General features: G+C 36.1%; 1 protein-coding gene across 1 annotated transcript in view; it reads left to right on the forward strand.

Moving 5' to 3' along the window:
• The window catches only part of Mccc2 (methylcrotonyl-CoA carboxylase subunit 2), a 188734-nt gene that overhangs the window by 122055 nt on the left and 48934 nt on the right, over positions 1–17745 (forward strand). Inside the window, exons 10-12 of the mRNA XM_090412413.1 lie at positions 3612–3707; positions 4132–4204; positions 12634–12710. Of these exons, the coding sequence (XP_090268539.1) occupies positions 3612–3707; positions 4132–4204; positions 12634–12710 (246 nt within the window). The remainder of the gene's footprint in view (positions 1–3611; positions 3708–4131; positions 4205–12633; positions 12711–17745) is intronic.

Raw genomic sequence — 17745 nt, forward strand, 5'->3', positions numbered from 1 at the left:
TCTGTAACATATAGGATGCAAATTGCATCCTATAACAACCCCTTAGTTAGTTAGTAAGGGATTGTTATAGGATCAATGCTGGAGAGGTTCTACAGAAAATAATGGGAGATCAGGGAAGAACCAGAGGTCATCCCTGGAAACTGCATAAAGAGGATGTGAGTGAGGGAGTGAGAAGCAGGTTTTTTTCATGCAGAGTTGTGAATGATTGGAATGCCTTTCCTGAGAGTGTGATGTCTACAGAGAATTTGAGTGTGTTTAAAGCACGGTATTATGAGCTGTGTGTATATGATAAAAGGACCTCCTAGATGAGTCTTTGACTCCATGGGGTCTTGAGTAATAATAATATTAAAAAAAAAAGGAAAAAATCCTCCTGAGTAGAGTTTGTCATCATTTAAATAAGGAGGCAGGAATATTCTCATGCTGAAGTTTTTATTCTTGTAAGCTCTTGGCCCACTTGTGTAAGTTGAAAATTTAAAGGCAAACATTGTGCTGCTTGCTTGCTTGGGAATAAAACAATGTTATCATTATTATGTGGGTATCTCTGTAAGATCGTACTGGATCACACAATACTTGCCTGTCCTTAAACTCATTTACTGTTAGGACACACACAACTTCTGGCAGTCCATTACACTCATTCACCACTTCTAAGCAAAAAAATCTAGTTTGCATACCTTTATTAACCACACTCTTAAACAACTTCCAGGAGTGACTCCTAGTACTCACTAAATTTGTAATATACTGAAAAATTTCTTTTGTGTCAATCTTATAGAACCATCATCATCATCATCAAATTCCTGCCATGTACCCTCAAGGGGTGTACAGGATATGACAGTACTACATGAAAAATTTACATCATTACTAACTTCCTATCTACAATTTTCCTCCAAATCAGTCTGTTACTTGTCAAGACTCCAACATTATCAGATCTTATATTTCTATCGTCTAACGCACTTTGTACCGTATCAATCCACCTATATCTTGGTCTTCCTATGGGTTGTTTTCCTGCCAACCTGGCAGAGAACACTTGTTTTGCTAATCTTTCCTCTCCCATTCTATTTAAGTGACCATACCACCTGAGATTAGCTCTGCTAACGCATTCCTGGATGCTGACAATGTCAAGTTCTTTCCTAATATCCTCATTTTTAATATGATATTGCCATTGATGCCATCTGTTCACGCCTCTAATCTTTCTCAGGACTCTCATATCTGCGGTCTCTAGTCTTTGGTCAAGTGTTTTACTTCTGACCCAGCTCTCAGATCCATAAGTTAAAACTGGTTTGAACACTGTCTTGTATACAGCTAATTTAGTGTTCCGACTAATTTCTCTCTTATTCCATATGAATTTATTCAATTGACTTCCCACCATACCAGCTTTGCTGATTCTGTTGTCTATTTCTATATTTAATTTACCATCTTCAGTAAAAATCGTGCCTAAGTAACTAAAATGTTTTACTTGTTCCACAGGTTCTCCATTCACAACACAGTTGACATTTTCAATGATTCTACCTATTTTCATTGTCTTTGTCTTTTTATTGCTGACCTTCATACCATATCTATTACAATTCTTATAGAACCTCCTTTAGTAACTTATAAGTTTCTATTGTGTCCTCTCTTTTCTGCTTATCATCTGAACTTTGCAACCCACTCACCTTTAATCTATCCACAGACCTGTCACCAGCATGGTCGCTCATCTCTGGATCCTCTCACTACCTCCTGATATCCAAGAAACCCATGTGACCAGATCTGTGCATAAGATCTGGTCACATGGGAGACTTCAGGATGCAGCAGAATCATACTCTTATAAAGCAGGTAATAGCCCCCCCCCCACCTTTACTTGTTAGTCTATTTTTCAAGAAAGATATTTATTATATAGTAGACCCCTCAGTGTAGTGAATCCCTAGGGACAAGAGAATAGTTTTTTTGCAAGATTCGCTATGTTGAACCTTGCAAATAAACTGTTTGCAAGGTTCGATATAGTGAAGTTTACAAACTATATTTATGTGCAAATAGTGTCAGCCATTTTTTTTTAGGAAAACAAAATTGCTGATATCCCTCCCCACTTCATTCCCAAAAAATAAAGGAAATGGATGGGGAAATGGAAGAAGAGAAGAGTATGAAATTATAAAAATTAAAATCTAGAATTAATATTTAACTTTTGTAATGTTGTGACAGCTAATATTAATATCACATCTTATTATTGTCGCTTACCTAAAATTAATGCTACTTAACATGCAATTCATGACAAACTAATATTGCAATCTGTACCATTAAAATCAAAAATAACCTGAAAACTTGATTAGTCAGTGAACTTTATAATTGTCTGCTTCCAATTAGAAAAAGAGAGTGACACAAGTTATGAACAGCTAGTCTGCATTAGTCAGTCTAGGACAGTGGTTGGCACAGTACTAGTGTGAACAAATCAGCGGCATTAGGTCTCTGTCCCATTAGGAGACTGACTTGTTCACACCAGCTGTGCCAACCCCCCCCTCTTCTTTAGGTTGATTAATATGGATGACTAATAATATAGCTGTTTATCAGTGTCCCTTCATTCTTTGTAAGTGGAAGTGACCAATTATATATAAATTTGTCTGGCTGTTTAATTTTTCAAGTTATTTTTTATTTTCATAGGACCACATATATTTAGTTCATTATGATGATTTTTGTTAAGTGACATTAATTTAATGTAGTGTAATGTTTCAAAATTTAAATATTAATTGTGGATTTTCATCTTTATAATTTCATACTCTTCTAGTTTGTCTTATATATCTCCCCTTATTGTTTACATATGTACTTTTTCATGTAGTCATTTTGCGTTGTTTACGTATAGTTCTTGCCAATCCTTTCTAGTCTGTTATGAATGCATGATTTCCCACCATTTTCTAATTTTACTGGTCTTTTTTACTATTTTCTTCTATGTTTTATTTCTAGTTTTAATACAAAATGTGAATAAATTTCATATTGTTATTATTATTATCATTCCTGTCCACCATAGAATCATAACTCATTGCAGGAAGCCCATCTTAGACAACACAGTCTATCATACCACTCCTTAAGCCCATTTACTGTTTGTACATGCACCACTCTAAGGCCCTCCATGGAAAAAAAAGCCACTTCTCACCCTACTCACCACATCCTTTCACATTCCCTAGGGATGTCCTCTTGTCCTTGTCTATTACTGTTTCTACTATTTCATGCAGTACTTCTCATAGGATTATATCCAACAGCTGTATTTTGTGACATGAATTTTTACGTCATTTGTGAGGAAATTTGGTTTGCTATGTGCGAAGGTTTTGTGCAGTTACTATGTGCAATAATGAGCATAATGTAGCATTAGTTTTGTGAGAGAACTTAAGCTAAGTCTTTTCACTTTTCCATAGTTTATTATAGCACATCATTTCATTACAGTGGTGGTCACTGTAGTGCATGTCTACTGTATTTTCTTTTAATAGTTTTTAATGCTTTTTAGGTTCTTTCCTTTTATATTATGCATTTTGTAAAAAAAGAAATAAAAAATAATAGTAACAATAATAATCTAGACACTATGCATCATTGTGTGTGTGTATGTATATGTATATATATATATATATATATATATATTTTTTTTTTTCAAGTTATCCTTGACAGAACCTGAAGAACCTCTTTATCCGTCTGATGATTTATATGGTATTGTTGGCGATAATCTGTTAAAAAGCTTTGATGTTAAGGAGGTAAGTAGCATTTACATTTAAAAGCAGAAACAAAACATTATAAAAAGCAGACTTGTAATTTATAAAATTTTCTGTTTGAAAAATAACTTATCAAATATGCTTACTATTGATGCTGTTATATTTTACTGCAAAATTCTTCTAGTGTTTCAAAAGGAACTAAGTGAATCCTCTCACTATTGCAAATACCATTATAATACACAAAATACTGGGAGCCTTAATGTTCTTATTATTAGGATTTTGGTAAATCATTAGGTTCCTTTTTGTAATTGCTACTGCAGCTAAGTACTTAAGTGACTTTAAATATGAAGTCAGTTATGTAAGTCAAATTACCCAGTTTTCTGTAATTTAAAAATTTTATTTAAAGATATTGCTTATGGGGAAAACTAATGCTTATGATTAAGAATGAAATCTTGTACATTTACAGGTAATAGCACGAGTAGTAGATGGAAGTAAATTTGATGAATTTAAAGCTCTTTATGGCGATACATTAGTCACAGGTGAGATTATTTTTGGCCTGAAACTTTCAAAATATATGATCTAATTAAAAATTGCCTGTTTTGTCATTAAATTTTGAGAAATTTAGCTATAATTGAAAAATCTTTGGTAAAAAATATATAAATGACTATTTCATTATTTTGTAATTGCACTTAAAGAGCACAGGAATATCAAAAGAATGTCTACCTTTGTTTCCTTGACTATAGCAAGGCTTTTGACTCTGTAGATCATATGAAACTGAAACTGTGGAATGCGTTAAGAACAATGGGAGTCCCAGAGCATTTCATTATCCTTCTGAGTAATCTTTATTATAATTCCTCATTTCCGAACAGATCTTGGAGAAACCGAGTATTTCACAATAGGTAAAGGGGTGTGACAAGGATGTATTTTATCTCCGTACCTGTTTAACTCGTACAGCAAATACATTTTAAGAATGGCAGGGCTGGAGGAGTTTTCAGTTGGAATTAAAATTGCTGGAAGAAATATTAATAATTTGAAGTATGCAGATGATACCACCTTGCTAGCAGAATGCAAAGAAGATTTGGAGGAACTTATTATGAAAGTTAAAGAAGAAAGTGCTAAATATAGTCTTAAACTTAACCTCAAAAAGACAAAAGTTATGGCAACATGTGAACTTAATGATTTTGAAGTAGATGGGGAGAAAATGGAAGCAGTTAACAATTTTATGCTCCTAGGATCCCGAATTGATAAAGGTGATTATTGTACTGAAGAAGTTAGAAGAAGATTATTACTTGGAAAGAAAGCAGTGACAAATTTAAGCAAGATCTTTAAAGATAAAGATATTAGCCTCGCAACAAAAATCAGAATCGTGAAAGCAATGGTATTCCCTGTGGTACTGTATGGATGTGAAAGTAGGACCCTGAGAAAGAGTGAAAGAAGGAAGATAGATGCATTTGAATTATGGGTTTTGAGATGCTTACTAAAAATACCATGGACTGCAAATCAAACCAATAAATTAGTGTTAGACAGAATAAAGCCAGATTGCTCCCTCAAAACTATAATCATGAAGCAAAAATTGTGATACTTCGGACATATTATGCGAGCAAATGACAGTCTGGAGATGATGATGCTTGTTGAAGTTGATGGAAGCAGGAGAAGAGGAAGACCAAGAATTAGATGGGTGGATGGAGTTAAAGAAACAGAATTCTCTTGGAAATTCTGAAAGATATGGCCAGGGACAGATCTGAATGGAGAATGTATGTTCACAGAATCACCAGGAGTCGAAAACGACTCGATGGAACATAACAACAACAACAACAATTGCACTTAAAAATTAGTTTGGTAGACACAAGCAAGGGTTAGGAAACAGTTAAACATTAAACTACTGCTTCATTTTGTAAATTGAACTAAAATGGAGTAAAAAAATTGTTCTCATGTATTGAAATGCATGTGCGTTTCATATAAAATGAAACTGAGAGCACAGCAAAGCATTATATCACAATATTTATTAGAGTAGCACACAAAACATTTTGCAGTCAGTTTATTTCTATTATTACTTTTTTGCCATGTAAAAAAAGTTCTTTCTGAGTTCCAAAGAGGGAAAAAAAAAGTGACGCCTGTTTACTAAACAGCATCACTTTAAATTTATAAAGTATATTATGGTTTTATTTTTCATAAAAATAAATGAATTTCATTAAAATAATGTTGTTTTATTTTTGACGGTATATATCAGAACACAAAATTAGAAGTAAATAATAATTTATTGACTTATTGCTGATATTTTGCTGGTGTTATAACCAGCATCTTCAGGGCACAAAAACAGTTTGTCACAATATGCGAGACTACAACAACAACATGGTGTAATCAATGGACTAGTTTAACAAAATTGTAGCAGCAACACAAAGACTAAAGTCCTAATTAGGCGCCCTCTATCTGAAAAAAAAAATTGCAGTTACTACACAAAGACTAAAGGCCTAAAAAAAACAGAGAGAAAAAGCCGGTACTAGTTATGTCTTAAGATGACTGTCTCCCAGATCTTAGGCAAATTTATACAGCCATATTTGTTGAGATTTGGAGTATGTTTCAAAGCTTCTGTTGCTTCTAAGAACAATCTTTCCAACTTGTAAGAGTTTATGTACAGTACTTTTGTTTTCTTGGTGGTGGTGTAGGGTATGGTGATGGAAATGCCATCACCATACCCTACATCCGTGGCACATCCGGAAAAATAGCCAAGATTTTAAAAAAGTACAACCTACACGCAGCATTTAAGCCCCACTGCAAACTTGCTACCCTTATCCGCTCTACAAAAGATCAGCTCCCTTGGCATACTTTGGACAGACAGGCAGCTCAGCCACTATCCGCCTGGAGGAACATAAGTCATACATCCTCAAACACAACTGTGGTCAGTCAGGCTTGGCTGACCATGTCTTGGATACAACCCACAGGATCTCATGGAAAAAAACCACCATGCTCCACCACAGCAAATTCAAAAAAGAGAGACTATTCTTAGAATCAGCAGCAGCAGCTCTCAGGAATCGACCAAATCTCAACAAATATGGTTGCATTAAGCTTCCTAAGATTTGGGAAACGCTTATCACCAGAGGTCCCACTTTACATTCCAGGGCACTTACAACTGCCCTTAAAGGGCGCTCCACTTAGATAGGACTTTAGTGTCGCCCACATGGTTGGGCTTAGTATTGTGTGTTATTTGTTTTTGATGTTACATTAGTTTTTTTGTAATCCCTGAAGATGTCTCATTTACTGAGACGAAATATATAGGAAGTATTGAATTCTGTTTTAATCCTTTCTGAGTGCTGTATACAATCCATTAAACCTCCAATATGATGTCCTCACAGCACTTAAACCTCTACACACGGGTCTCAAAGATATCACTAGATGATTTCACATGGAAAAGAATTATTGGAAAGCTTGAAGATGGCCATTAAATTACTGATATTGCTAGAGAGTTTGGAATCTCACATACTGTTATATCTAGGTTCTGGGCAGCGTTTCAAACCAATGGAATGTGTTCCAGACATTTGCTAAGAGTTCATGGGTGCTCTGCTATAGAGCATGAAGACAGATGCTTGGCAAAATGCAATCAACACTTCATGGCAGGTCAGCTTGCAAGTTGGCTCCATTCAAGCACAAGTATGTGAATATCTCAATGAACCATGGCAAGATGTATGTGACAAGTAGGCATATACACCCAAAGTCCTGTAGTTTTGCGTTGCTTTATCCACAGCTCATTGTAGAGCACATTTTCAGTGGTGTTGTATCCATATAAATTGGACAAGATGCCAATGGGCTAATGTACTCTCATCTGTAAAGAGTGAAATGGTACTGTTTACCATCCTGAGAATGTTATTGAAAGGGATGGATACCGCAGTGCTGGGGTCATGGTGTGGGAAGGCATTATGCTTAATGGATACACTGAGCTACAAGTGTTGGAAAACTGGACTATAACTAGTAAACGATATTGCAATGAAGTTCTTCAACATTATGTTTGATTGTTCCATGGTGCTGTAGACAAAGAATTCATTTTTTATGGATGACAGTGCCACACTACATCGTACACAAGCAGTGGAGATACTTCTGGAGATGGAGGATATTAATCAAATTGAGTGGCCAGCACACTCCTCCAGATCTCAACTCCATAGAACATGTTTGGAATGCAATAGGGAGATGCATTGTTGCTTGAAATTCCACTCCAGAAAACTAACAAGGCCTTATTCTTGCTCTGAAGGAGGAGTGGGTTTGCCTCAAGAACTCCTGCATCACTTGGTGCTAAGAATGGCACAATGTTGTGAGAACTGCATTGCAGTTCAGGATTAACATTTTCCATACTGAAATGTATCTCTGCATAGTTTTCTGTAAGCACTATACATTAATTCCTTAACTATGTCCTCAGGAAATTGGTAACTTTTGCCAGAAAAGTATTGCAATTTGATTTGTATAAATAAAAATTTGCATATACAGGTATAAATGTAGTTCGTCCTTAGCTTTTGGACACCAGTGTACATTATGTATACACTTCATAGCCTCATTACTTTGTCATAATCTGAACAAACAGGCAACAAAAAGTGCCATCTGTTTAGTGTTCATCTGTCAGTTTTCCTGCCTGCTGGAAGGAAAACCCAAACAACTGAGAAAATTCTGTCGTCTCTGTGGGATTTTGGCTAGATATGTCACAAAATCTGTAATTCTTTTAGCTCAGTGAGTCTGCCAGGAATCTTTTATTTTTTATAAGTCATAAAAATAAGTGTTAAGTCAGTTTGCACTGTTTTCTATTTTTTTTTTTTCTTTCCATTTGATCTCTATGTATTGTGGTTTTGAATTACCCATTGTGGTATTGCAGTGCCATGTAATTGCCCTAGCAGCAACTTTTAAAACTACCTGCTTTTATAGAAGCTTCTTTCGAAGTATATCATTGGGGACATTTGTCATTTGCATAAATGGTATGGTTGCAGTTTCACTGCATGCCAGGAGTACCATACATAATTTACATGCATTGCAATACCCTGTATTTGCCCTAGTGACAACTTTTAGATCTAATGTTGGTTTTTGTGCAAAATAAAATTCCATTGCTGCACATGTCATCATGTTAAATTTTTCCACTGAGTAGTTATCCAGTTACAGCCTATTGAAATGTGAACTTTAATTATAATCACCCTGTACTTGGGTAGTTCAACCCATTTCAGATTTTATTACTATCAACAATGTTTTTCAAAATTTTTATTGTGCTGTTTGTCAGGTTTCCAATTTAATCACAGCTTACTATATGAAGTAGTCCTTTTATCTATAAATTTTTGCTTTCCTAATATCTCACACTTCACTTTGTATTCTAGCTTTATATATATATGTGATACAAATCAGAAAGCATTTTTAGATTCTGTGATGAGCTTAAGGGAAGAATTATTAAATCAACAGAAATTGTTCCTGAATCCTGTCCATCTTACTACTCTAAGCTCTTTCTGATTGTTATTCCTCAGCTATCCAACATTGACATATGCTATTTGCCAAGCATGAGATCATGAACATGCATCCAGAACAACACATTCAAATGTCAGCAATCCATTTGCAACTTAATTAATAGCTGTTGTTCTCTTGTAATGTATATTTTTAGTATTTCTCTTTTCACAATATGCACCTGATGAAGTCTTCTCAGAAGACAAAATTAGTTGTGTGTTCCTATAATAAATAGTTTTAATCTTTTCTCAGCTTTTAGTTTTTTTCTTATGTCACATGGCTGAGTAAATCCGTTTTGTAATTTTTTTAACACTCATGAATTTTAATAATACCAAATTCTTTTTTTTTTTTTAATATCTTCATTTTTAATGTAGTTTTGTCATTGATGCCATAGCATATGTTAAAATTAGTTTGAATTATCTTCTTATATTTCTTGGTTATGTATTTGCTAGCTGGTTATCTATATTAAAATTAATATTAAGATATTTTTTAATAGTTTAATATATTTAAAGATTCCTACGTAACATTGTAACCAGTCTGTCATGAAAAAAGCTATTTGATTATTGTCACTGACTAGAGGAACTATTTCAACTATTTCTCAGCAGAATTCCCTGTTCCTGAGTCAGTTGATCTCTGGATTTTTCTATTCAGAAAAACTCAGATTTTTAATTCTGCAACTCAGAAAATTGATTATTAAATTTGCACTATTCCAAATGGTAATATACCATTTAGGAATACGAGATGGTGTCAGTTGTCTACTGTACTCTGATCCCAAAGTCTTCAAACTGTCAATAACTGTGAACTCAACTACAGAAGAATGCCAACCACTAAAGGATGGAGTGTGGCTATTCACTAATTTCCAAAAGTTAAGGCTAAGTGCATCATCTGTATCTCGGTTGATAATAGCAAGTGTCCTTTGGTTGGAAAGACTTTGATTTGTATCTATCTCTGATGCAAAGAACAATTGAGGGCTTTCATCTGAAGGTGAGTTAGATATTTTCATACAGAGGTAGCAACAAAGTTTTTAGTCCCAGTAACTCAAGTTTTACCTCCCATACATCTGCCAATATAACACACCATCCCATAGAGAATGCAGCAGATGAATGGCAGCTCAGCTCCATTAAAAATGCTCGTAAACTTCTAATGAGTTGACTCAGTCATCCTCGGATAGAAGAGAGTCAGGGTTTAGGAGTTCTGCCTATGCCCTTTCACATCAAAATTGGTTGATATTAAACTTGAAGTGTTTTTTTTTTTTAATACTTAAAAAGTAAATTCGTTAAATCACTGCTGGTATTAAAAGTTAGACAGAATTTCTTAATATGATTCAAAAAGTTGTTCATTTAATGTTGAATTAAATATAGGAATAGTTGAGTTGTGTGAGAGGAACAGTAAACAAAAAAAGGGTGAATTGTGTTCTGTTGTAGAAATGACCAGTTTGTTCTGGGAAAATCCAAAAAGTTCTATTCATCTGTAACTATGGTAGCATAAGGAATAAGAAATCATTCGCTGTCATATTGTGTAAAGAGTGTAACCATGTACAACTTCAAAGCAGGATTTTTAAAGACGACTGAAGTAGTTGCTGTGTTTTATGAATAGTGAAGATAATTAAAAATATATATATAAATCTCACAAATGGGCTCCTAGTCTTTAGTACTTTTGAGTTGGCACTGTGGAGTTGGCAAATGGATTACTCATCCATTTGCCAACTCCACAGTGCTAGGCCTTATGATACTTTGCCAGCCACATTTCAGGCTGCCAGTAGGGGGGGGGGGGAATTCATGTTGGCCAATGACATGCATCTACCACCTAAGGCATTCGAAAAACAAATGTGCTCCTGGTGGGATTTGAATGCACAGCCTGTTGGTTGGAGAGTGATACATTAGCTATTCAAACAAACAGTCCAAAAAAAAAAAAAAAAGTCAGAAAACTGTTACCATTCAAAAGAATGCAGTATCAGGTGTGATTATGAGAAACTTTCATTCTTTGTCTAGCAAATTTTTAAAAAATAAAATCGTTGGTTTGGAAACATCTTGGAATAATCAGGCAAAGCATTTTTAAGACTCTGTGCATTTATGATGAATTAGAATTTGCTATCATAAAAATTCATGTATTATTTATGCAGTGGTAGAAATAATTGCAAAAACTAGTAAGCCCTTTAATGATTCAAAACTTATGAAGTATGGTTTGTTAGTTGGTTTTACAGATGTGTCTAAATGAGAAAGAAGAATTTGAAGATGTCAGTGTAACAAGAGATGATAGAGGTATGTATGATTTTAAGACCAGTGCAGTGGGGTTGCTATGCAAGAATGATGCTGGCTAGCCTGCAAATCTCATGAAATGCTCCTCCAAAATAAATTATTTTTAGGAAAGCTATTTTCTAAAAATATTTTCCAATGCAACCTTTTCAACCTTTACACTTTTCAATTTTTTCCTGATAATCACTTTTCCAGCATATTTTTTTTCCAGAATTCATGTCATAAGTATAAAAACTCACAAAATTATTTTGTGTGCACACTTTTGTTTTCATTAATGCCTTCATATTATGTTATCCGAAATAACCATAGAACGTTGCATTAAAGATTGCTGTATACTGGTGAGCTACATGTTCTCTTGACAATTCATTTATAAATATTATCACAACCAAGCCTTTAGCATATGGCTATCATCCACAGAAAATAATTTATTGGTAATAGTAAATTTTGCATTGTGATTTTCTAATTGATTTCTAATCAGTTATCAGAAAATCAATAATTTTCTAGTTCAGTTGATTTTCTTATCAGTTTCTCTAATACTATCTCTCTCTCTCTCTCTCTCTCTCTCTTGATAAGCCATAGCTCTGCCACTAGAGAAGTAATCACTAAAAAATATTTTGGTATAGGTAACATCTCAGTTATATTCATTCATTTATAACATATGTGATGTTTTAATAATTAAAATGTACAAGCAATAGTTTAAACTTGTGCTGTTCTATCTCTGTTAAAAGCCAAAAATAAACTGAGTTTAGATTATGTTAATAAAAAAAGTTCTGTTTTGTAGTATCTAAATTAAGCTGTGCTATATTTCCTTAGTTTGTTCACATCCAATAACATGTAAAGATGAAGAATAACTTTTGCAAGCTAGTTTTCATCTTTAGATTGTTACTGGAGGTGAATATAAGCAATCAAGTATATGAAGACATTGCTTTTGATTATTTTCCTTGTTATTTATATATATTTTTAAAACTTCTCTGTTCAAGTATTACTGTTATTTATTAATTCACAAGCTATAAATGAGAGTGGCCAATCAGCGATTTCCAGAACTGCGTGTTTAGCCTCTTTGGGATTTACATGATGTCACATGTACATTTATTCTGATTGTAATTAACAAAGGACCATATTTGGTTACTTTTCTGTACTAGCTCTGTTTATATCTTGACTGGCTACTTTTGCTATATGACTTGTAATACATGACTTTTTTCAAGAGCACTCTTAAGAAAAGTTTATGAACCAAGATTATTTTATAGGTTTTGCAAGAATATATGGATATCCTGTAGGCATCATTGGAAACAATGGGGTTCTATTTTCAGACTCTGCTTTGAAGGTAAAATATGCAATATCTTATTGCTGTAGTGTTTCATGTATTATTCATAATTTAAAATTGTGCATGCTTAACCATTATATATGCCAAGCAGTAGGATTTTAATATTTCTGTAGTATTTATGTATTTATTATTCTTACTGTATTAATTTCTTTAAAATTTCTTTGGGTATAGAAACATTGGCATTTATATGCTTTATACTAATGCCAGGAGTATCCGGAATAAGGGAGAGGAATTGGTGGTGCAGATAGCATCAGCCTGGCCAAAAATTATTGGGATCACCGAGACATGGTTGACAGAAGGGGATATAATAACAGGAATAGAAGTCACTGGGTATAGCATTTTTCGTCAGGATAGGAGGGGAAAGCGTAGTGGTGGGGGTACTGCTTATGATAAGTGATGACCAATGTCCTCTAAGAGTGGAGGCTTTGGAAGGAAGTGAGACAAATGATTTTGAGAGCGTATTGTGTGAGGTAGAGGTAGGTAAGACAGGATATTTAGTGGGGTGTTGCTACAGACCCAGGAGCACAGAGGATGGGGACCAGGAGATGTTTAGACAGCTAAGTTTGGCAAGTGCAAGAAGAATGATTGTTATGGGAGATTTTAACTACAGTAGTATAAATTGGAGAGAGGAAGATGCATGTAGTCAGTGTACTAGCTGTGAAATGTACGCTTTGCGGAGTGCGGTCGGAGTGTGGTTAGATGATGATAAAGGATTGAATGTGTGTAGAAAATGTAGGGAGAATGCGGAATTGAAGTGTATTTCGGATCGTGAGTGTGATATTTTTGTCAACCTTCAAAATGAAGGAAATAGGGATATGACAAGAAACGGCAATGTTGTACATGAAAATTGTGAGAGTGTGAATGTAGAAAGTGTGAATGATAGTATAAATGGTTTCTCAGAGAACAAAAAAGATGAGATAGATGCATTGAGTGAGATCGCGTTGTTGAATAGTGCGATAGAAAGAGCAAAACAGCAGCTAGAGTGCATGAACAAAAGTAGACTGAATGAACCAACCAATAATAAAAGGTATGACAGGAAAAATAGACGTATGAATGTGAACATGAACAAAATGAAGGATAGAGTGCTGTATGGAGACTCGTTAGTACGAGGTGTGTTAGTAGAGGATTTGACAAAATCGTACCAACCTGGTGCGACCATAAAGGACGTAACTGTGTCTATTAGAGAGCAAAAGGAAAGGGTGAAAGAAATGATTGCTGTGGCAGGTACGAATGATTTGAAAGGAGATAAAATGGAAATGATAGAAGACCTGAATGAATTGTTTGAGGTAGCAAAAGAAAAGAGTGAGAGAGTTAGAATGATTAGTCTTTTGCCACGATATGACAGTGAAATGTTTAAAAGGAGGGCTAAAATTGCAAATGACTTTATGCGTGGGTTATGTATGACGAGTGGTGTGGAATTTGTGGATGTGTGGAGTGAGTTTGATGGGCAAAAGGATCCATATAAGATGGATGGCTTGCATTTGAATGGTTACGGTGTAAGAAGACTTGAGAAAGTGTTGCTGAATGTAGTGGATGTGCAAATTCAGGGAAACTAGATTTGTTAGTGGGGGGGGGGGTAGAGATACAGTCCTTATGGAGGCAGTTGAATGTAAGAATGAATATAATATGCCAGAGCAAATAAGGACAACAAATCAGAGTGGGATAGTTAATATAAGGCATCAAGGTAGGGTTGGGGCTAATGGGGGTCTTAAATTCATGTACACTAATACTAGGAGTATTAGGAACAAGAAGGAAGAGTTTTTGGCCATGGTTGGCACTTTCAGACCACAGGTTATAGGTATTAGTGAAACATGGCTGACTGTAGATGATATAACTAGTGGGATTGAATGTGATGGGTATAGTGTGTTCAGGAATGACAGAGAGAATAAAATGGGGGGAGGAGTATTGTTGATGATAGCTGATGAGCTCCAGCCAAGGAGAATAGAAGTTGAATTGCAGGATAGAGAAAACAGCACATTTGAGGCCATTTGGTGTGAGATTGTGGCTAGCAGAACTAAATATACAATTGGGTGCTGCTATAGACCAGGTGATGGAAAAGATGGTGGTGACAGTATGCACAAGCAAATAGAAGAAATGGGTGGAAGGAGGGTGATTATTATGGGAGATTTCAACTATGGTCGCATTGATTGGAGTGAGGAGAGGACACACGGGAGGAAGGAACTGGATTTTATGCGGTTATTAAGGGATAACTATCTGCGACAGCATGTAATGGAAAATACTAGGGGTCAGAGAGTGCTTGACCTAGTAATTACATCTGAGGATTTGGCTGTAACAAATGTGACCACATTGCCACCAATCGGTGAGAGTGATCATAGGGTTTAACTTGGGAGGTGGCTAAAGGTGTAGAATTTTCAATTAAGACAGGGTACATGTGGAATTATCGGGCGGGAAAGTATGACAAGCTTAGGAGTTTGATTGGTTCAGTGCCATGGCATGTACAACTGCAAGGACTAGAAGTTGATAGTGCATGGGAGGTAGTTAAGAAGTGCTTGCATGAAGCAATGGCTGACTGTATACCTAGAGTCCGAATAATAAATCAAGTAGGGGTTAAATGGATGAATAACACCATTAAGCTTGAGTTGCAAAAAAAGAAACAACTATGGAGGGAATTTAAGGAGAAGGGTGACTGGCAGGCACATGAACGGTATAAAGCGCAGGCCAGAAGGGTGACGAGTGTGGTAAGAAAAGCAAAAAAGGATTACGAGAGAACATTGGCCATGCAGGCTAAAGAGAATCCTAAACAGTTTTTTAGATATGTAGCAAGTAAAAGGAAAAATGTACATGGCAGATTGATTTTAAAGAATGCCGATGGTAGGGAGGTAACTGAATCAGTTGAGATAGTTGAGTTACTGAGTGAGCACTTTGCAAAAGTATATCATCCAGGTGGTGACATTGCAGAAACGAATAAACCAGTAGATTATACGGGAATTGTGGTTAATGAAGTGGAGGTGAGTAGTCTATTGCATAACCTCAATGTCAATACATCTGTGGGATTGGATGGTATACCAGCTCGTGTTGTACGAGAAGCAGCTAAAGAATTGTCACTACCCTTGACCATTTTGTTTAATTTGAGTCTCGGGTCTGGGTTAGTCCCGAGCGGGTGGAAAGAGGGGAAAATAGTTCCACTGCATAAAGGTGGTTCCAAGACTGCTGTTGTAAATTACCGACCGATTAGCATATCAGGAATCATTGTCAAGGTCTTAGAGAAAATAGTCAAGTGGAAAATACAAGATTGGATAGAAGAAAATGGGATACTGTATCGGGGACAGCATGGTTTTGTGAAGGGTAGGTCATGCCTCAGTAACTTGCTCACGTATTATAACACAGTGACGGCTGAACTGGATAAGGGTAATGGGTTTACGGTGATTCTACTGAACCTTGCTAAGGCCTTTGACAGGATTCCACATGGAATTCTAATCAGTAAATTGCAGCATATGGGAATGGACATAGGGTTGGTGAGATGGATAGGAGGGTGGTTGACGGAGAGATATCAGAGAGTGATTTACTCGGGAGTAGAGTCCACAAGACGGCCTGTGACTAGTGGTGTGCCACAAGGATCTGTTCTTGGACCACTGCTGTTTAATTTGTTCATAAATGATATAGGAAATGATCTGAGAGGAACAGTTCATTTGTTTGCAGATGATGCGAAGTTGGGTAGGGCAATAGTGAATGCAGATGACGTCAAAATTTTGCAGGATGATTTGGATAGATTGGAGGTCTGGGCTAAGGAGAATGGATGTCAGTTTAATGTGGCAAAATGTAAGGTTATGCATTTTGGGGTGAAAAGATTGGCGGCAGTTTACTGCATTGGTGGAACCCTGCTCCAGGAAATTGATGAGGCACGAGATTTAGGAGTGTTGGTGGATAAGGAATTGAAATTTAGGGGACACATTGCAAAAGTGACCAAAACAGCTCATCAAATCACTTGGTTGCTGAAGAATACGTTGACAAGCAGAGACAAGCAGGTTATTGTTCCTCTCTATCGAGCCTTGATAAGACCCCATCTAGACTACTGTGCTCAGATTTGGTCACCTAGGTTTCTTCTTGATGGGGAGGAGGTGGAGAGGATCCAGAGGCGAGTGACCAAGATGATAGCAGGTCTGTGGAATGAACCGTATGAGAACAGGTTGAGGATTTGTGGGTTGCAAAAATTGGTTGATAGGCGGAGAAGGGGAGATATGATTGAGACATTCAAATTACTGAAGGGTTTCTATAAAATTAATTCAGAAGATATTTTTGAGAACAGGGCTGGTTGTGGGAGGACTAGGGGACATCCATGGAAACTGGGCAAAAGTGTGGTTAGTAAAGGTGTTAGAGCTGGGTTCTTTACTTTTAGAGTAGTGAATGAGTGGAATGCGCTCCCTGAGTCTGTAGTGGATGCTGTGACAGTGAATGAGTTTAAGGCGAGGTATGATAGATACTGTATGAATGTCAAATAGTTGTGATGAATATGATTTGGGGCCTCCCTCGATGAGTCTAATGACTCCCTGGAGTTGCCCGTAATAATAGTAATAATAATAGTAATGTAGCAATAGGGGAATGGAATTTCTAGAATTCTTGAGGGACAAATGTCTTAGGCAACATGTAACAGAGGGAAAAAGAGTTTTGGATTTGGTTATAGCATCAGAAGAGTTGATAATAACTGAGTTGACATCTCTCCCACCAGTTGGAGAGAGTGACCATATGGTTTTGACTTGGAAAATGAATAGACATGCAGGAATAATAAGTTTAGTTTAATCCTTTATCCAAGTGTGAGCAAACAAAGTTTGCTCCTGAAAGTATCTTCAGGACTGGGGTAAGGTAGTGCAACACCAGGAACTCGTTGCAAAGGTGGAGAAAGCTCTCATCACTCCTATCCTGTATCTCCCATAATGCAAAGCACATCTCCTTGCGAATATGTTTGATGCTATGCATTAAGGCAAGGGCCACTACCCATACCGGTTTCGACCTTTATTGAGGTCTCGTCAGTGGGAGCCAGGCCCAGTAGTGGAGATACAAAGGCAGAAGCAATGAG

The sequence above is a fragment of the Typopeltis vanoorti genome, chromosome 22 (assembly GCF_054136105.1).
Source record: "Typopeltis vanoorti isolate ZY-2024b chromosome 22, IOZ_Tvanoo_1.0, whole genome shotgun sequence".
NCBI lineage: Eukaryota > Metazoa > Arthropoda > Arachnida > Uropygi > Thelyphonidae > Typopeltis > Typopeltis vanoorti.